The 20,517-nt window shown below is 55.1% G+C and overlaps 1 protein-coding gene across 4 annotated transcripts in view; it reads left to right on the top strand.

The window, feature by feature from the left end:
• ACOT7 (acyl-CoA thioesterase 7) overlaps positions 1-20,517 on the top strand; it is a 104,952-nt gene that overhangs the window by 80,434 nt on the left and 4,001 nt on the right. For all 4 annotated transcript variants that reach the window (XM_020285507.2, XM_075993465.1, XM_075993464.1 and 1 more), the window contains exon 8: positions 3,313-3,497. In XM_020285507.2, coding sequence (XP_020141096.2) covers positions 3,313-3,497 — 185 coding nt within the window. The remainder of the gene's footprint in view (positions 1-3,312; positions 3,498-20,517) is intronic.

The raw sequence follows: 20,517 nt of genomic DNA, 5'->3' as shown, positions 1-20,517 counted from the left end.
CGGCGAATGTCTGGACCCCTGACTCCGTTTCCCACCCCTCTTTTAAATAAACGAGCTGCCCTGTCCTCGGGGTGTTTGCACATGCTACCTTCCGGAATGTCCCAAGGCAGCACCTCTGCTCCGAGCTCAATGGGCTGATTGTCAGGACCAAAAGGTCTCTCTGAGCTTCGGCTGCTGTCATGGCGGAGCATGGCACTGCTGGGATCCTCCTGGCTTTGGTGGTTTCTAAGACAGGCACAATGTAGTGGAATTGAGGTTCTCTCCCTTCTCAGATGGGTCCCCCAAGGTCCCAAGCTTGCCCAATGCCGAGGTCACTGCAAGATATAGACAGACAGCACAAGCATGCAGGGCAGGAGTGGCCCACCCTCCCTGCCTTACTCATGCCAGGGGAGGGAGGCCTGACCCCCTCTTTGCTGGGAGGTCCTTAGATGTCCTGACCTCCAAGCGGCATGGCCAGGTCTTCCGCCAGCGGTCCTCAGGCTGTGCCTCTGGCCTTCTGCTGGGCTGATGTTCCCCACGCGCCACTTTAACACACTTGCCTTGTCTTCAGCTCTCAATGAGTGACCAGCCTTACTGCCCTCCATGTTTGATGAAACGGCCTACAGGCACTTGGTCACAACTTGGCCAGCAGGTCAGGCAGTCCAGGCTCTGGTCTAGTGAGAGGAATGACAGCATTGGCTGTGTCTAGGGCAGGTAATGGCCCCGATGCCCAGCATGTGATTGCCTCCATGCCTGTCACAATTCAAGCTGTGAGCGTCCACCCCATGCCTGGTCCTGCCCAGAGCTTTATATACCCCTTGGGCAGGAGCTGTGTCCCTGCAGTGCAAGACGTGGATAATGGACCCTCAAGGTGAGCAGGCAGAGCCCAAAGCCTGTGTGTTCCCTTAAAAATCACTCACTTTCATGTAAGGCAGGTCTGCGGATATGCCTGGAATTTCCCAGGATGGACAAGAGCAGTGCCCTGGAGCTGGGAGCCAGCCACACCAGCTGCCTTGCCACAGCCCCTTCCCGGAATCTGCCCTGGGGTCAGCTGTGGGATCGGCCTTCCAAGCCTGGAGACAGGAGACCCTCCAGCAGGACCCTGGAAACTCTGGGTTCTATCTTGGCCACTGGGACTTGAGAGTCACCTTTCAACCTAGGTTCTGGATTAAGTCCCCCAGCCAGTCAGTGACCGAATCAGGTTTCCAACTTCAGAGTATCTGTGTTCTGCCAGCCAAAGTTATAGCCTATGTCTCGTTTGGAATGACGATGTTGCTCTCTGAAAGCTGAGAAGATTCAGGTTTTGGTTGTAATTGAAAAATTTCACAGCTTTTATGCAGTAGCCATTGTATTATGGCCCATAAGAGGCTCTCCTAGGCAGCATTCTCTTGTTCTGTTGGGTTGCCCAGTGCTCACAGAGTCAGCTAACTTAACTGAAACCACTGTTGATGGAAGTCAGAAGTTTCTTCAAATGTCTAACACCGAAGTTAAACCATGAGCAGCCAGGATTTTGCTGGGGCAGGTGGGGCTCCGTGGGCAGGGACAGAGGGCACGCGTTTCCTGTTGCTCAGGACGCACAGCCGGTGTCCAGAGACCGCTGGAGTCGGCTGTCACAGTGGCACTCAGGCAGGTGGGCAGTCCCTCATTAACAGCCTCTGGCCTCGGGCATGTTCCTGCTGGTTTTCTCTCTTAGAAGGGCTTGTCCCTGCTCTTTGGCTCTGTGGCCCCTGAGTCTTGGAGAAGGGGACAGAGATGCTGTGGGACCCTCAGGGCTAATCTGTTTAACCTTCCAGTTCCTTGGCTGGGATATGGGCCCGTGGCCTGCCCTTTTCCCAGGGTGTGTGCTTGGTGACTGCGTCAGATGCTTTGCACATGACTGTACACCTTGCAGCTCACATAATGCCACCTGCTGCTGACCACACGGCTCCTTCCTTCCCTCCCAGAACTGGCATGAAGCACTCCTTGTAAGTATGACGTTGCAAGTTGAATGTGGCGTGGAACGTTCTGATTCTGTATAACATGGAATAACTGCTCCCGCCCCTGGCCTGCTCACCTCCCCCTAACAGTCACCGTGCCACCTGCTTTCTCTCTCTGGGTCTCTGAACCTGTCTAGTAGGGCCCGTATCAGTGGAACTGGAACATTGAGGGTCCCAGAGGCTGTGTTGAAAGTCCGGGCAGCCAGCACTCGTTTCTGAAGGGCAGGTCCTGCAACCTGACTCGGGCAGGAGTTTCTTTGAGGCTGGCCCAGAATGAAGCCACATGCCACGCAGTGGCTGGTGTAGACCCTTCCCCTGGAAGCCCCCAGGGGCTAATGCATCCTCGTGGCCAATAACATCATGGATGGTGATGATGACCGTGCACCAAGCACCCCTCCCCAGGCACCAGCTCAGCACTTGGCTTGTTTCCTTCCATCCCATAGTTACCCCCGAGACAGCTTCCCTTGTACCCATTTATAGGAGAAAAACTGAGCTCCACGAGATTAGGAGATTATGTCGAGGGAAAGGAGGGCAGGGCCGGGTGGGAGGAGGGAGCCCATGCTTGGGAGGGTGGAGGGGCAGGAGAGAAGCTCTGGGTCCAGTGCTGCAAGGGGCTGGGAAGTATAAGGAGGCCGGTCAGGTTAGAGGGAGGGGGGGACACAGGGATGATGTGCGGGAACAGGTGGCTTTGGACTTTGTCATCGTCCACAGGGAAACCGGGCTGGTGCAGGAAGCAGTAGGCATGGGGGACTCTGGCGTGATGTCCAGCGGCTCAGAGGAGGGAGCTCTGGTCCCGTGGGCAGGACCTGCAGGGCCAGAAAGGATGCCTGACACATAGGATCCCACCAAGGGGCAGGGGCAGGGGCCCTGAGACGCTGGAACTTCAGGGCTGGGGAGCAGCATGTGGGCGGCTGTGTGTCTCCAGTGGCGCCAGAAAGGCCGAAGAGTGGACAGTGCAGGTTGCAGATTTGACCTGAACTTGAGGACAGAGCCGGCTCACACTCAGCTACTGGGAAGCAGCTGGGGGCTCCCCTGGGGGTGGAGTGGCTTGGGAAGCGTTCCAGTAGATGCCACCTCCTCTCTGCTCGGGCAGGTGGCCACCGAGATCCCTTCAACTCTAAACTTCCATGTAGATGATAAAAATAAACGTCTGCTCAGTAGAAAGATAAACATTCATGAGCTACTAATGATGCATTCTAATATTTTGTCATTTTAACATCGTAGTAATTAGTTAAGCATCTGTGTCTTTGGCTGTGCCCTAACCAAGTGTCTTTGGCTGTCCTCGGCAACACTGACTTCTCCCCGGGCCTGCTGTGGGGCGAAGGCCGCCCTGACACTCGCCTTCCCGTCTCTGCAGGCTGTGTCATCACCATCTCTGGACGTATGACCTTCACGAGCAATAAATCCATGGAAATCGAGGTCTTGGTGGACGCCGACCCCGTGGTGGACAACTCACAAAAGCGCTACCGGGCCGCCAGTGCCTTCTTCACCTACGTGTCCCTGAGCCAGGAGGGCAAGCCGCTGCCCGTGCCCCAGCTCGTGGTGAGTGTGTGTCTGCGGGGTTGGGGGGGTGCTCTCAGGACTCCAGCAGAGATGGTGCTCGCGTGAGTCCCTCTGTCTTGTCCCACGGGGTCAGAGCAGGGCCTAGGCCTGGCCACGCCCTGGACCAGTGACCTCAGGCTGCTGTGCAGATCGGGAAGGTCGAGAATGCCTGAGGGGAGGCCTTCGGGCTCCATGCCTGTGGACTGCAAGGTGGGGCTGGCAGATGTGATGAGAGGCCCCTTTGCGAGCCTTGGGCTTCCATGCCCTGCCAAGGGGCCTGGCGGGAAGCTGGAGGGGCGGGCTGTCTTAAGATGGCCGTGGCCCGTGTGTCCGGCCTGGTGCAGACTGAGCCAGACCCATGGACTTTGGGCTGGGGAAGTCCAGGCTTCTTGGCCTATCTCTGCCTTGGGCTGCCATGTGTGGCTCTGCCCTGGGGGTGCAGAGGGTGGTGTGGGGGGGCAGGTACGGGGTGTGTGCGCCTGGCTACTCACCTGTCACAGTGGTTGCCACCTCTGACTCGTGTTAGAGCTGGTGGGTCTGTGCCCAGCATGGGTCCTGGAGGGTCCCAGACACCTGCAGGGTTAGTGTGGCCCAGAGAGGTAGCTTCCGTGTCTCTCTCATGAGGATGAAGATTCCTGTCCAGGCCAACCACCCAGGGGCTGGTCCCGATGCCTCTGAACTAGACCTTATGTCATTACTAAAGGGACCAAGAGGAAACCAGAACTGTGGGCTGCAGTTGGCGCTTCCTGCCCTCTGGGGCTGAGGCGGTGGGGAGCAGAGTGCCTGGGTGCATCGGGGGGCCCCCCAGGCCTCTTGGGTATCTAGTGCTCTTGTGGAAGCAGCCAGGCAGGCGACCGCAGCCCCTGGCAGCCTGAGCCCCACTTCCAGAGCGCTCACCTCCCCCCACCCGCCCCCACGCGTCTGCTCCCCGCGCAGATGCCAGCTCTTGCTGCTCAGTCTCCTGGAGAGGAGCGCGGACTAGAATCCTCTATAGCAAATAAACATATTGCATTTAAAATCTCACTTCCTCTCAAAGGCAGGGAGTGCGGTGCTGATAGCTGCTTCCTGTGGCCGAGGAGGACCCCCTGGCTGGCCCAGGCTGCCCACGCGGCTGGTTGCTTGGTCCAGGCTGAGCCCTCCAAGCCCCCTCACTGAGCAGGGCCGCCGGTGGTGTTGCGGGGCTTATGTGGTAGGGGCCTTAGAGGGGAGGTGGCTGGGCTGCACAGAGAGGTTAGTGGTGGGCCTGGCCTTGGAGGACCAGCGAGCAGATTGAGTGGATTCAGCCTGGTTTAAAGGAAGGAAAGGGAGCAGGGGTAGGGGCCAGCACCTGCCATGCCACATCCAAGCGTCTATTCCCTGCCCTCGTGCCAGCCTGCCAAGATGCGCTGTCCCCTGCTTGGGGCTTACCAGGCAGGCGCCGCCGTAGCAGGGGCCTCTCAGCCCCTGCTCCCCACGGCAGCCCCCCAGCCACCCACAACAAAGACCCCCCACCAGCCCCTCTGCTTATAAAACCCACCCCATTCCCCGTACAGGCCCCACACAGTGTCCAGCGTGCCTGGGGGGTCTCCCTAGGGCCAAGACGGAGAGGGATGCCTGGCCAAGACAGAGTCTGGTCTTCCCACGGCATCACCTCGGCCCTGGCCTTGCTGTGGGCCCACCCGACCTCCTCTGCCCTTGACCTTCAGAGTCTGGTTCTCTGCCCGCCTTGGACTGGCCCGAAGCAGCGTCTCCCTGTCCTCTCCTGGGCCCTCCTGGGCTCTCCCCCAGTGACCATCGCCCTCTGTGACACTTCTACGTGTGGCTGCCCCTCACCTCTCCTTCCTGGACCCAAATTCCCCGCCTCACACAGGCACATTCTTGAACTCTCCTTCCAGGCCTCCCAGACGCTGTTTCCTTTCTTTCCTGGCCGTGTCTTCCCTTGGACAGCGGCGTGGCCAGGGCCAAGGCTGTGCTGTCTCTACCTCGCTGGCCTCTTCCTGGCTTTGGCCCAACTGACCAGGCCACTCCCGTCTGCACTCCCTGACGTGGGATTCCGCAGTGTCCATAGGGACACGCTGGCCTCCCTGGCCACCCCACAGTACCCCATGAACACGAGGCTTTGACCTGTGCTCCTCTCCTTGGGTGGCCAGCCCTGTCCCGTGCCTGGTGTGTTGCCTGTGTCCCCTGTTGACTTCCAAATGGACTTTACCAGCCCTGCCACCCCCCACAGGGTCTCCAGAAGCATCTCAAACAGTTTGCCAAAATTGAACTCATTACTCTTCCCCCCACTAAATCCCAGCCCTCCTCGTAGGCTCGCACTCTGACTGGGCCCCCTCCCTCCCTCCTGAGCAGCCACAGTCCCCCACACCCCGTCCCACCAGCAATCCCTGCTCAGTCCCAGCTGCTCCCTCCTCCCCTCCCACTGCCCTTGACCGCAACCCTCCTGGGGCTCAGCCAGCTAAAATCCAAAATCGGATTCCCCTGCCACCTAAACCCCACATGACTACTCTGCACCCTGAGCCCTCCCTGTTCCTCAAACACACAGACCGACTCCTGCCCCAGGGCCTTTGCACTTGCTGTTCCTCTGGACCACCTTCCCTCAGACCCTCCCAGAGCCGGCTCCTGCCTGCTTTGCCCAGACTGTTCGTCCTTGGAAGGGCCCTCCCTGACCACTCTAGAAAAAGTGATGCCCCCACCACCCCCTCTGCTATTGTGCCATATCCTCAGGTGCTTGACACCTCTGAATTCACCTAGCATCTAGTGCATGAGTTAATTTAGCATCTGTCCCAGCTCTGGACACCTGGGGCTCAGGAGACGTCTCAGTGGTTCGCAGGCTCTGCGGTCTCCAGCCAAGGTGCTCCTTCCTGGCCATCAGTGCTCCTGCTGGATAGGCAGAGCTGCGGCCGCAGGCCCCTCAGACCCCCCAGGCCCCTCCACCACAAACGCTGCACGTGCTGTCGCAGCTTATAGGTATGGGAGCAGGCGTCCTGCCACTGGGGTCTCGTCAGAGCTTTAAATTTACTAGTTGTGTGATGGTGGCATCTTCTTTCTGTGTGCCTCAGTTTCCATATCCGTACAGTGGTGGTGGCCATTGTGCATGCCACATGGGCTGGGTGAGGGTCAGAGGGTGGCAGTTGTCTGCCCCCGTCTACCTGCTCTTCCCCAGAGCCCTCCCCACTGGAACTCGCACCCTCCCAGGGGGGAGCATACAAGTGGGTGAAAAGAGAGGGTGTTAGATGTTGCTGGAAGGGGAGGTGGGAATCAGAGTCAGCTGGGGGCCAGATACCATTTTATTTTATTTCATTTATATATACTTTTTAAATTTTTTATTATTTATTTATTTTTAATTTATTTTTGTCGCCCCAGGTAGAGTGCAGTGGCATCATCATAGCCCACTGCAACCTCCAACACCTGGGCTCAAATGATCCTCCTGCCTCAGCCTCCTGAGTAGCTGGGACTACAGGCATGTGCCACGACACCTGGCTGATTTTTTCTATTTTTAGTAGAGATGGGGTCTCGCTCTTGCTCAGGCTGGTCTCAAATTCCTGAGCTCAAGCGATCCTCTCACTTTGGCTTCCCAGAGTGTTAGTACTACAGGCACGAGCCACCGCGCCCGGCCAAGATGCTAGTGGAGTTGGGAAGGAAGGGAAGGAGCCCAAGGAGCCTCTCTTGGTGACCATCCAGGTGAAGGGGACATTGGCTGAAGGTGGAGCCAGCTGCCTGTAACAGGAACTGGGTGCCACGACAGGCCTGAGGCCACATACTGCGAGAGCCACGGGGGGCTGGGATGCAGCCTTGGAGCGTCCTGGGCCCTTTCCTCGTCCAGGCGGCTGAGTCTGTGGCGCTCTCCTAGTGTGCATAGGAAGATCGAGGCAGCCTGGACGATATGCACATTGAAAAGGCATCGGTGCAAACAGACGGGGTGCTCGGGCAAGGCTGGCAATACTGGCCGTTTCCGAGTTGGAAGGCGCCCGCCCAGGAGCCCAGCAGCTCTTGCGGGCACGGTTCACAGCTACCTGGCTGCCCCCAGTGCCCACAGGGGTGGGCAAGACACCCCTGCACCTGCCGCAGCACTCAGCAGCTTGGGGGGACCAGGAGCATGACCACGAGGGGCCTGTAATCCAGGGGCTCTGGGAAGAAGGTCCGTCTTGTGTGGACAGTGGCCGGCAATCAAGGAGGCCTTTGGGACTGGACCTGTGACTTTCATGGAGCCAGTGGGTGGGGGATCGGGATGTGGGAGGAGGGCTAGCCCTGGGGGAGGTGGCTGCAGAGGGTGGGAAGGGTGGGTGTTCAAATGGAGGGAGTGGTGACCCATCCCCCAGTGTGAGTCCTGCATGTGGCTGGTGTCATGTTGATCCAGGCTGTTGTTTTTCGTGCTTATAGAGAGTCTTTGATTCTTCACTGAGGTGTCCTGGGGCTCGGCTATGTCCATAAAAATAGCCTCCAGTGCAGAGGACAGGGCAGCGCCCAGAGGGATTTGTAGCTGTCACTTGGGGACCGCCTGCATGAGTACAGGCCAGGCTCAGAGCACACGTGTGCCCACGCGGCAAACATGCATGTGCACATGGTCCCTCCAGATGTGCCCAGGTCGCCCACTCCTCCCACTCTGCCTCCCCCTCCACACCGTGGGCTCTTCAACCTCCCGTCTATTTTTAGCTTCCCTCCCCAGGGCCCGCTGACAGGGAAGGCAGCCTCTCTGCTTGGAGTTGCTTCTTGATGAATATTTTACGCTGGGGGGCCTGCAACACAGTTCCCAGCAGCCGCCAGCACTTTCCAGGCTAATTATTGGAAGAGGCAGACCCAGGCTCCCTCCCCTCTGTAGCAGTGCCCTCTGACCTGGGGGTGGGAGCCCTGGACAGCCTGAAGGGGCTGGAAAAGTGGCCTCTGGGGAGAGACAGGGAAAGAGGTCTGGGAAGCCTTTCCTCTGCAGGAGTGTGAGAACACAGTGTCTGTTGGAGCCGGGGTGGTCCCTGGCTCCTCTTGTGTGTGCAGCACTTGCCTCCCACTCTAGCAGACATGGGTGCTGCAGCCCGAGGCCCTAGGGAGACGCGGGGTGTCGGCTGGAGAATTTGTGGGTCCCAGCCTGGGTCTGAGGGGGACGTGCATAGACAGGGCCATCAGGGAGGGCTCGCCCAAGCCCCTGACAAGGGAGAAGCCCGTAACATTCCAGGTACACCATCCACATCGGGTTTTTGGTTTTTGGAGGTTTTGTTGTTGTTTTTTGTTTGTTTGTTTTGTTTTATTGTTTTGGCTTGCTAGGATTTTATTGAGAATTTTTACATCTGTATTCATAAGGGATATTGGTCTGTAGTTTTTTTTTTGTTGTGTCCTTTCCTGGCTTTGGTATCAAGGTGATACTGGCTACATAGAATGAGTTGGGGAGGATTCCTTCCTTCTCGATATTATGAAATAATTTCTGTAGTATAGGTACAAGTTCTTTGTAGATCTGGTAAAATTCAGTTGTGAAACCATCTAGTCTGGGACTTTTTTGTTGCTGGAAGATTTTTTATTACTGCTTCAATTTTGTTACTTAATACTGGTCTTTTTAGTTCTATTTCTTCCTGATTGAGCCTAGGGAAGTTGTGTGTTTCCAGGAATTTGTCAGTTTCCTTCACATTGTCAAGCTTATGTGCATAGAGATTTTTATAGTATTCAGAGATGGTATTTTGTATTTCTGTGGTATCAATTATAATGTCTCCTTTTTCATTTCTGATTGAGCTTATTAGGGTCCTTTGTTTTCTGTCTCTGGTTAAGCAAGCCAGAGGCCTGTCAATTTTGTTTATCTTTTCAGAGAACCAACTTTTTGTTTTATTAATCTTCTGTATAATTTTTCTGGAATTGATTTCATTTATTTCTTCTCTGACCTTAGTTATTTATTTTTCTTCTGCTGAGTTTAGGATTGGTTTGCTTTTCCTTTTCAAATTCCTTGCTTGAGACGATTCATTAGATTGTTGATTTGTGATCTTTCTGTCTCTTAGACATAGGCATTTAAGGATATGAATTTTCCTCTTATGACTGCTTTTGCAGAATCCCACACATTTTGGTAACTTGTGTCCCCTTTGTCAATTAGTTGGAAGAATTTTGGTTTCCATCTTAATTTCCTTGTTGACCCAATAATCATTCTGCAGTAGGTTAATTTTTATGACTTTGTGTAAAGTTGAGTGTTTCTGTTGGAATTGATTTCTAATTTTATTCCACTGTGGTCTGAGAAGATACATAGTATAATTTCTATTTTTTTAAATTTCTTGAGACATGTTTTGTGGCCTGGGATGTGATCAATCTTAGAAAATATTCTGTGAGCAGATGAAAACAACGTATATTCAGTAGTTAGGGGGTAGAATGTTCTGTAAATGTCTGTTAGGTGTATTTGTTCTAGGGTCCTGTTTAAGTCCATTATTTCTTAGCTTATTTTCTGCTTGAAGGATCTGTCCCTTTTGTCAGTGGGGTGATGAAGTCTCTGGCTATTACAATGCTGCTGTTTATCATTTTGTTTAGATCAAGTAGGATTTGCTTTATGAATCTGGGAAGACCTGTGTTAGGTGTGTAAATATTTAGAATTGTCATGTCTTCTTGTTGAATTGTTCCCTTCACCATTATATAATGACCATCTTTGTCTTTACTTTTATTGATTTGAAGTCTATGTATCTGATATGAGAATGGCTATACCAGCATTCTTTTGGCTTCCATTTGCATGGAATGTTGTTTTTCATCCCTTCACTTTGGATCTAAATGAGTCCTTGTGGATTAGATGTGTTTCCTGGAGACAGCAGATAACTTGGGTTGTATTTTTTTATCCATTCAGACAGCTTATGTCTCTTTAGTGAGGAGTTCAAGCCATTCACATTTTTGAAAGAATTGATAAGTGGGGTGGATTTCTGTTCATCCTGTTGCATAGAACTTTATTGCTTTGTTTTACCTCTTAAGCCATTGTGGTATCTGAGCTCTGAACTTCAGCTTTTGGATGATTTTACACTGGTGAGTGTCTATTGTGCTGATCCACGTAAACGCTGTTCTGAGTGCTTCCTACAGGGCAGGTCTGGTCTTGACAAATTCCCTCAGTGTTTGCTTGTCTGAGAAACTCCTTATTTCTCCATCATATAAGAAACTTAGTTTTTCAGGATACAAAATTTTAGGCCGGGCATTATTCTGTTTGAGAAGACTGAGAATAGGGTCCCAGTCCCTTCTGGCTTATAAGGTCTCATTTGAGAAGTCTGCAGTTAGTCTGACGGGTTTTCCTTTGTAAGTCACCTGATGCTTTCACCTTACAGTCTATAGGAGTGCCTCTTTCATGTTAACTTTGGCCAGTCTGATGACTATATGTCATGGTAAATAACTCTTGGTGATGAATCTCCCAGAAGTCTGTTGTACTTCTACCATCTGGATGTCCAGATTTCTAGTAAGACCTGGCAAATTTTCCTCAAGTATTGCCTCAAATAAGCTTTCTAAGCCCTTGTGTATTTTCTTCTTTACCCTCAGGGATGCTTATAATTTTTATGTTAGGCCTCTTTACATAATCCCATATTTCTTTTCCCTTTTTTTGAAACAGAGTCTCCCTTAGTTGCCCAGGCTAGAGTGAGTGCCGTGGCGTCAGCCTAGCTCACAGCAACCTCAAACTCCTGGGCTCAAGCAATCCTGCTGCCTCAGCCTCCCAAGTAGCTGGGACTACAGGCATGCGCCACCATGCCTGGCTAATTTTTTCTTTTTTTTTTTTTTTTTTTTTAGACAGAGTCTCGCTTTGTTGTCCAGGCTAGAGTGAGTGCCGTGGCATCAGCCTAGCTCACAGCAACCTCAAACTCCTGGGCTTGAGTGATCCTTCTGCCTCAGCCTCCCGAGTAGCTGGGACTACAGGCATGCGCCACCATGCCCGGCTAATTTTTATATATATATATCAGTTGGCCAATTAATTTCTTTCTATTTATAGTAGAGACGGGGTCTCGCTCTTGCTCAGGCTGGTTTTGAACTCCTGACCTTGAGCAATCCGCCCGCCTCGGCCTCCCAAGAGCTAGGATTACAGGCGTGAGCCACAGCGCCCGGCCTAATTTTTTCTATATATATTAGTTGGCCAATTAATTTCTTTCTATATTTTTATAGTAGAGACGGGGTCTTGCTCTTGCTCAGGCTGGTTTCAAACTCCTGACCTCGAGCAATCAGAGTGCTAGGATTACAGGCGTGAGCCACCACGCCCAGCCCCCATATATCTTATAGGCTTTATTCATTCCTGTTTTTTGTCTGTTATTTCTCTTTGACTGACTTGTTTAATTCAAAGGTGTTGTCTCCTACCTCTGAGATTCTTTCTTTTGCCTGATCTAGCCTGCTCTTTAGACTTTCTCCACTGTGTTTTGTATTTCCTTGAATGATATTTTCATTTCCAGAAACTCTGCTTGATTTTTTTAATTCAATTTTCATTCATTTCTTGCATTGTTTTTGTGGTTTCTTTGTGTTGGGTTTCTATTTTCTCTTATATTTCATTGAGCTTCCTTACATTCCATATTTGAAATTCTTGTTTAGTCAATTCAATATTCTTGTTTTGGTTGGCTTCCTTTGGCATGGAGTTATCATTTTCTTTTGGGAGGTGTCGTTTCACTCTGATTTCTCGTGTATCCAGAGATCTTTCGCTGATTCCTTCTCATCTGGAGTGGCTTTTACTTCTTATTTTTGGATTTTCTTTTGGGTAGACAATGGCACACTCAGTTTAATCTCTGAGACAGTGGGAGGTGCTTGTGGGTGAGACTCAACCACACCCTGTATGATTGAGTAAGTAAATGCAATGAAGGGCATGCAAACTGACCTCCCTGTAAGTAGGCGGCGCTTACCAGAAAGACTTGATGTGGCCTTTGAATGAGCCCTTTAGTACTGCTGTTTCCCTGGCTCTTTTGGAAAATGGATGTTCCCCCAAATGAGCCATGGCTCGACCACATGGCCAGTCACATAGACAGAGTATTTCAGCGCAGATATGCTTTGCTTTGCTCCTAAAAAACCCAAGCTAGGAGGCTGTGACCCCAGAGCCACCTGCCCCCACCATGGAAGGTCCCGGCAGATGCTCATAGGCCTCATCTCTGGAGGCCAGTGGGACCCAGGCCTCAGAGGTTCCAAGAAAATATTTTCTGGATTGAAACGAAGGGAGGGAGAGAGCAAAGCAGGTGCAGCCATCTCTGCCTCTCCTTTCTGAGCGAGTCTCACTTGGAGCCAGGGCATTCCACGAAGATGACAGGGGAAATGTGTACTTTTATATTTTGTCACCTCTAACCTGCCTCCACCCTCGGGCAGCCTCAGCCCACCAGGCCCGGCCCAGGAAGCCGTTCTCAGCAGGGTTGCTGTCTGGTTAGGAGGACAGGACAGCTCTGTCTCCCTGGGCAGGTGGGACTGCAGGGGTCAGGAGAGGCTTTGCCTTGGGGGGACATGTGGGCTGTGGGCCTGGGTGCTGGTCTTAGGGAGCTGGAGCCTCCATAGAGCGCCGACCCCATATGTGCTGTGCCTCCCGCCTGCCTGGCTCATGTGGGTGAGGACAGGCCGTCCCCACCCTCCAGAGGGAGGACCATGCGGCAGGTCACAAGCCGGCGGCCCTCCAGTTTGATTCTTTTGTCTCTGCTGGGGCATTACATGAGGCATGGCCTCAGCTCAGACCCATACAACTTTTAGAAGGCTCTGGAACACAGAGCTCACCTTGCTTCCATCACTGGCTCGTGACTTTGTCCTCCCTTTGCCTCCTGCATTCTCAGCCTTCTAGAAGCTGTCTGTGACGCAGTGCTCAGAGCCACAGCTTTGGGAGGCAGAGGCTCCCCTTGGCCAGTGCTGGCTGGAGCCATTCCAGGCAGCTGGAGCTCCCAGAGCCCTCTGTGCTGTTTCCGTGATGTCTCGCTAGAGATCCTTTGCACTGAGGCGGCGGCGCAGGGCGAGGCTCTCCGTGGCGGTCAGTTCTCTGGCCCCAGGCCCATGGCTAAAGCATCAGTGGCAGAGACTGACACCCCCTCTCCTGACCAGGGCGGGGCCAGGCAGGGGAAGGGATGTCTGCTCCCTAGTGCCCAGCGAGGCCCCAGCACATGGAAGGAGGGTCCCCACACACGGCCTTTGTCATAGGGTGGTAGGGTGGGGCTCCTGGGGCTCCACCACTTGGGGCACTGCCTGCAGGCAGCAAGGGGCCATATCTAATCCTGGGGAATGTCGTAGCCAAAAGAGCCATTAGCAGCGCCTGTGGCCCCTCCGTTCAGTCTCTGTGGTCTGTCCCCGGGAAGGGATGCTGCCACCTTAGTTTGCAGCACTTGTTCTGCTTCCTTCATTTGTTTAGCCAAGATTAAACTTCTGGGATAATTTTTTAACTATTGACTAATTTAGGAAATTCAGGTGTTACTGGAGTGCAGAAAGCTTGATGTGTTCTTTCCTGGAAGGGCCTGGGGAGCCGCCTGCCTGGTGTGGCCACTAGCGAGGGAAGCCCTGCCCCCTCCACCCCACCTTGCTGCCAGCCCACATGAGTGACTCACAGACCAGGATTTTCATGGAGTTTCTTAATCCAGTGTCATGTTCTCCTTTCCTTCTGGATGTTTAGCGGGTAGACTGTCTTGTGATGGGAAAATGCCAGACTCCTAAGCTGCTCCTGTCACCTGATTGGTTAGTGCCCAGGAACTTCTAGCGGCCCGTGAGTCCCACGTCCTCTAGAACCAGGGTTGTGGGAAGCGTACATGAGGTCGGTGCAGAAAAGAGGACACAGCCCTCCCCTACCAGCCCAGCTCTCTTCGTCACGCTGCCTGAACCCAGATTCTTTCTCCAAAGGTCTTTGATTTTTTCATCCTGCAAATATCTTTCAAAGATGCTCTGTGCTCAGACAGCTCCACGCCTGCTGCTGCTCTGCAGCTCTGGTAGGCAGCTCTCTAGACCGCCTTGGCCTGGCCACTGCCAGGGGTAAAGTCCCGCCTGGGTATGCTGTGCTGCTCGCATTCTTCCTGACCTGGAGGTTTATAGAGGGGTTGGCTCAGGGCCAGGCCTAGGGAGCACACAGCAGAGGGCAGGGTAGAGCCATGGCCTGTCTGTCCCCCTGCATGCGGTCACATCCCTGCCCCAGACAGAGTGAGGACCGCTAGGAGAAGGTGCAGTGGAAGAGAGGGCAATGCAGCTAGAGTCGGGGCAGCCCAGATTCCACTGGGGCTGCCTTGGAAGGGGAGTTGGCAGGGATGGGGGGCCTAGAAAAGTCATTGGACCCGAACCAGGGCTTGGCCAAAGGACCAAGAGGTTTTCCTTGGGGCAGGCTCGTGCCTATTGATTCCTGATATGGGCTTTTCTCCTCGTGGTGTGGAGTGTCCTGGCAAAGGCCCTCTGGGGCCAGACACACTTCTCAGCCCGGTGCTGAAAGGTACAGAGAAGAAACAGGCCCTGGGCCTCCCACAGTGGCAAGAAGGAAGGACAGAGAAACCTTGTCACGCATGCGTGCATGCACATGCACACGCACACTGCAGAAAGGGGGAAGTGCCGTGGTGGCCAGCAGGAGACCTGGTGTTTCTAGGCAGGAGCAGGGATGGGGGTATATCTAAGCCTAGGTGTGCTGGGCTCCCCAGTCATGCCCTTGTCACCGTTGCAGGCCCCTGTTGAGGCCCTCACTGGTCTGAGCCCTTTGGAATTGGTTGGGGACAGATGATGCCAGTGTCCATTGAGCAAGAAAACCCCACAGGTTTTGAATCTTAAACATAAAGACCACACCAGTTTAGGGCCAGGCACGGTGGCTCACGCCTGTAATCCTAGCCCTCTGGGAGGCCGAGGCAGGCGGATTGCTCAAGGTCAGGAGTTCGAGACTAGCCTGAGCAAGAGCGAAACCCTGTCTCTAATAAAAATAGAAAGAAATTAGCTGGACAACTAAAAATATATAGAAAAAATTAGCCGGGCATGATGGCGCATGCCTGTAGTCCCAGCTTCTCGGGAGGCTGAGGCAGGAGGATGGCTTAAGCCCAGGAGTTTAAGGTTGCTGTGAGCGAGGCTGACGCCACAGCACTCTAGCCCGAGCAACAGAGTAAGATTCTGTCTCAAAAAAAAAGGCCACACCAGTTTAGAAGTAAGGCCTGCTTGTTTGACCTGCATTTGTTTGATCATTCAGTCATGCATTCATTATTCATTCAACAAATGCCTCCTGGGCCCCGCTGTGTCCCAGGCACTCTGACAGGGCAGGAAGGACTCTTCAGGGACACGGAGTTGGCACACACAGGGCAGAGGCGTGCGGTGAGAAGGCAGCTTCTGGCCAGGCCTAGCTGCTGGTAAGCGCTCGGCAAATGGCAGTTGCAGAAGGTACTATCTTCATTGCTGTTGGGTGGGGACAGCTGTGTCCACACTCCCACTGGGAGCAGGGCTTGAGCAAGGGTGCAGGGCCTGAGGAGCCCTATGAGAGGGGCTCCTGGGAGGCGCCCCGGCCAGGCGGAGTCCTGAGCCCCCTTCCCCCTTTGCGGCACCAGGGCTCCCTGCCTCTGCCAGCAGCCTCCTACCGGCCTTCACGCAGGGGCATTTCACAGGCAGGGCAGTTCCTTCAGGATCTGAGCCAGTGCTGTCGTGGGGGAGCCCTGGCGAGGGTTTGTGACTCCTGCACAGATCTCATCGTTTGCGCCTTCCGGCTGCGTCCCGCTGAAGGCTGTGCAGTGAGTCCCAGGTGTGCACAGCAGAATTAATTAAGCCAGGCGTGCGGCTCCCAGGAGGCCTCAATGGACGGGCTCGCCGAGGTCCATCCCGGTGGAGCTGGTCTCTGGGGACACAGTTGCTCATGGGTCTAGTGGGTCCTGGTGCTGAGCTCACCCTTGGCCGCCCGACAGGCCTCTTCACACACGGGACCCCTCACCAGGCCATGCTGAGCGTCCCCAGTAATCAGAAGACGTTTTAATTGCTTTTGTGATTGTCCCAAGACCCCTCTTGTCTCATATCACATGGGGGAGGATATACCACGTGGCTTTCTAATTAAGAAAATCCGTGTCCCTCAGGCTTAGAGGAAGTTGTTTTATTACCACTGGAAACCCTCTTTGCACCAGACGTCCATTAATTACAAAAAGGACAAGCTATTGATTTTACCGAGGGTGGCACTTAGTCACTTGTCCTCCATGCCACATTCCAAATGTGTGTTCTTAAAGCATAGAAAATGCAAAATGGAAAACATTTGGTTTGCAGCATTAGGCTATGAAAGCCTCAGGCTTCCCCTGCAGTGGAAGAGAGCCCAGAAGAGGGCACTTGGCAGGAAGCGCTGCAAGGAGGGAGGAAGACAGACCCAGGCCCAGGGGCTGCCAGGCGGGAGGGGAGGGCATGAGGGGCCCAGGAGCCAGCGCGCTTCCACCTGCTAGCTTGGGACGACCCCAGGCCATCGGACCCTCTCCCCAGGACAGTGCCTTCCCAAGGCAGACACACAGCAGTAGGGTGTGTCTTTGGAGCAGCCACCAGGCCCCAGGAGTGCACTTGGCCTCGGAGGTCATTTGTGAGGACAACAGGCTCACCCCGCAGACACACGTGCACACACGCGTGTGCACATGCATACATGCACACACTGGATGGAGCTGCCAGGTCCCGCAGGAAGCACTTTGCTGTAACTTCATTGAGACCCTGTTTCCTGTGGGGGGAGGGCAACCTGGCCCTCGGAAGATGGGCAGTGTGCCTGAGGCCACACAGCAGGGTCTGTGGGACCCTGAGTCCTGCCCCTCACCACCCTCCACCAGGCAGGCGCCTGCGAGATGCTCATGATGCCCTCTGCTACCTCTTCCTTTCTGGCTGGTATGGGCACGGGAGCCCCCAGAGGCTTGGGAGGGCCCAGGGCCCAAGCGGGTGATCTTGGGGCACAGCTCCTCCCCCGCCAACAGCCACAGGTCCTTGGAAGGAGCACCTGACTTCTGTGGAGGGCTCTTTCCTTCCCCCACCCCCACCACTCCATTAAAAACAGCAACAGCCAACAACTTATGTATTTATTTACTTTGCCGGATGGAGGGAGACGGCTGCGGGAGGCCAGGCGGCAGCTGAGTCGTGGGTGGGGGCCGTGTGTGGGAGCCATCTGTCTCGTTCCGTCAGCTCCCCACCCAGCAGGGCCGTGGTGGCCCCTTCAGCACTCTGACAGGAGAGCTGTTCATCAGAGCTCACTGCCGGTGACCCTGCCACCGCGTAGGGCAGAGACACTGCCCTGCCCCTCTGCTCAGTGTCAGTTCCCCGGAGGGCCAGCGAGGGTCCTGGGCTGCCTGGAACCTCCTGCCCTTCACCATCGTCCTTATACACTTCTGCCTGTCCGGACACCCTCCGGGAACTGGGCTGTCTGCATCTTGGGTGGAGGCGCCCATACAGTGGGTGCCCAATGGGATGTTGAGGCCGAAGGGGCAGAACGAGGCTCTCAGAGCCCAGAACATTCAGCACAGGGCACCGTCCCCAGAGACAGGAGAAGAGCGATGGGCCGTCAGCTGCTCCTACCTGCCGGCCGGCCGGCCTCCCGCACATCCGTCATCGGGCAGCGCTGGCTCTGTCCGGGCAGATGCTGGCCGACGAGCTCGCTGTGAACATTCCACGTTGGAGAAACATCAGAGTAGACTTGAGGCCAGGGCAGGGTGCTGACCCCTTCTCCACCTTGAGTTGACCACTGGGGTGACCTGTACTTGGGCCTGTGCACTCCTCGGGTCACTTGTGACAGACCAGGTGGGAAAAGCGTCCAGAACCTTTGGTGCACTTGTTTGGGATGCTATGGTGGGGGGCAGGGCCCTGGCCTGGGGGAGCCCCAGCTTGGGAAGCGCTGCCAGGCTGCGTCGCCACAGCTGCACCCGAGGGCCGGGCTGGGACAAGGGCAGCCCCGCCCCACACGTGCACGACCTGCGAGCCGGCACCCCTCATGGCGTGCGTGTCAGTACCTCGCTCCCATACTACTGTCCTCGCTCCTAGAGTCCTGCCTAGAAGAGGAGGATTCCTCCTGTGCTGGGGAGGAAGTAGAGGGTGACGGCCCCGTCTGACTCTCCCTAAGCGTGTAGCAGCGTCAACATCATTGCTGGCATCACTGCCGATCTGGAGGACACCCTGATGCCAGGCGTTGTCGTGGTAAACCTGGGGCCTGGCAGCCACGAGTGTTGCCCTCACCGCTCCGGGAGCTGCGTGGGCTGGAGCCTGGGCCAGACGGAAGACACGGTCTTTGTTCTCGACTAGAGCCCCTGCGGCTGCCTGGGAGGCGCCTGGCTCTGAGCAGAGGGGGTGTCCTGGTGGCTGGACGGTCCCGCCTGTCCCCTCCATGGCAGCTAAGCAGCTGTGGGTGCAGGTGGGCTGAAGGCTCCTCCCAGGAGCACCATCCTTCCCCCTCCACCGTCCAGACCCTGGAGGTTCGCCAGCTGCCCCACTTCCTGCCGGCAGGTCCCAGCCTCGAGAGCCTGTCAGCATGGAGTGACCTGAGGCAGCTGAATCGCTGCCCACCTTCTCTGTCGCTTTGGGCCAGTTACTCAGCCTCTCTCTGCATCACTCCTTCATGGGTAACAGGGGACCAGTAATAATCTTGACGCTGCTTTCTTTTCTCATGGGTTGTCCTGAGGACTCTAATGTGCTTGAGGTGGGGCCTGGCGTGCAGAAGGACCCCCCGAATGCCGCCGCTCCCTGAGAGCTGGTTGCCCAGAGAACGTCCTCATCGCCTGGTCCAACCCCGAGTTCACCTGTGAGCACTGCCACCGTGGGGCAGAGGGCAGGAAAGCGCTGCCCTGTGATGCCGGTGGCCCCTGTCCTGGGGCCGGGAGGTCACTGGGCCCGGGAAGAGAGGAGCCCTGGGTTGTCTCCATCCGCAGCTGCCCTCATAGGTCCAGTTGAATTTTTTCCCTTTTCTTGCTTTTTAATTATGGAAAAGCTCAAATACATGCAAAAGTAGAGAGAAGAAGGATTACGTAGTTAAGAGCTCAGGGCCAGTCTGTAGCCCTGACCGCCTCCCCCACCCGCTTATGTGAAGCAAATCTCAGACATCACGTGCTTGCCTTGGTGTCCGGCGTGTCTCTAGGAGATAAGGTCTCTGTTCAGAGAGTCCTTGGCCTATTCTCACGGTAGACTGGCCTCCAGGGAGTGGACCTGGGCAGCCCCTTGCCCTGCAGAGGCCTGGCCTGGAGGCCCAGTCTTCCTCCTCACAGTTGCCATAGAACCACTGACCGGCCCGGGGCCGGGCTCTGGTGTGCACGCGTGTCATTCCTGTCATGCTAGAAAATCACCAAGAATCCCAGACTCCTGGAGCCTGGAGTGAGAAGGAGTCTTAGACCATTCATGCTGCTGTCACAAAGTGCCATAAACCAGGTGGCTTATAAACAACAGGAACTTACTTCTCAGTTCTGGAGGCCGGGAAGTCCAAGATCAAGGTGGTGACAGACTTGGTGTCTGGTGAGGGCCCCTTCCTGGTTCACAGATGGCTTCTTCTCATTGTGTCCTCACCTGTGGAAGGGGTGAGGGTCTGTCTCGGCCTCTTTCGTAAGGGCAGCGATCGCATTCAGGAGGGCTCCCTGTGACCTGCTCACCTCCGGATACCCGCACTCTGGCGGTTGCCACCTCAGCATGTGTATTCAGGTGGCGTGAGCATTCAGACCATATCAGAAGAGACTAGGAGGTCATGCCGTTGACCCCTCTACCCCCACAGAAGGTCATTTGCCACTGATGGTGGCTCTCACCTCCACAACCATGGGAGGACAGACTCTTCTACCCATTTTACAGATGAGGAACTGAAGTGCAGGGTGATAAGGAACTTGCCCGAGAGTCCACCATTACTCTGTGGCAGAGCCTGGCAGGTCTCTGATGAGCTCTGCCTCCTCTGCCAGTCCCCTGGGGCAGCCATCCTGGTGACAAGGCCTGGCCCTGCTGGATGGTGAGTCTGACCAGGTGGGGACAACCCTGGGTACATTCTGTGTGTTGTCAGCCAGAACATCAGCTCCCCCAGGACGGGGTCCCCAGTGCCAGCTGCACATGGGCGCTCCTGACGCACGTGTGGGCTGAGCGAACCGAGGCTGAGCAGAGAAAGTGTCTGGTTTCAATCCAGCGAGCGTTTCCTCCGCCCAGCTGCCCCTGTGTGCTCCAGGATTTGGGCAGGGGCACCGGCCACGCC

This window comes from Microcebus murinus, chromosome 2 (assembly GCF_040939455.1).
Source record: "Microcebus murinus isolate Inina chromosome 2, M.murinus_Inina_mat1.0, whole genome shotgun sequence".
NCBI lineage: Eukaryota > Metazoa > Chordata > Mammalia > Primates > Cheirogaleidae > Microcebus > Microcebus murinus.
This window is presented reverse-complemented; position numbering and strand designations above follow the sequence as displayed.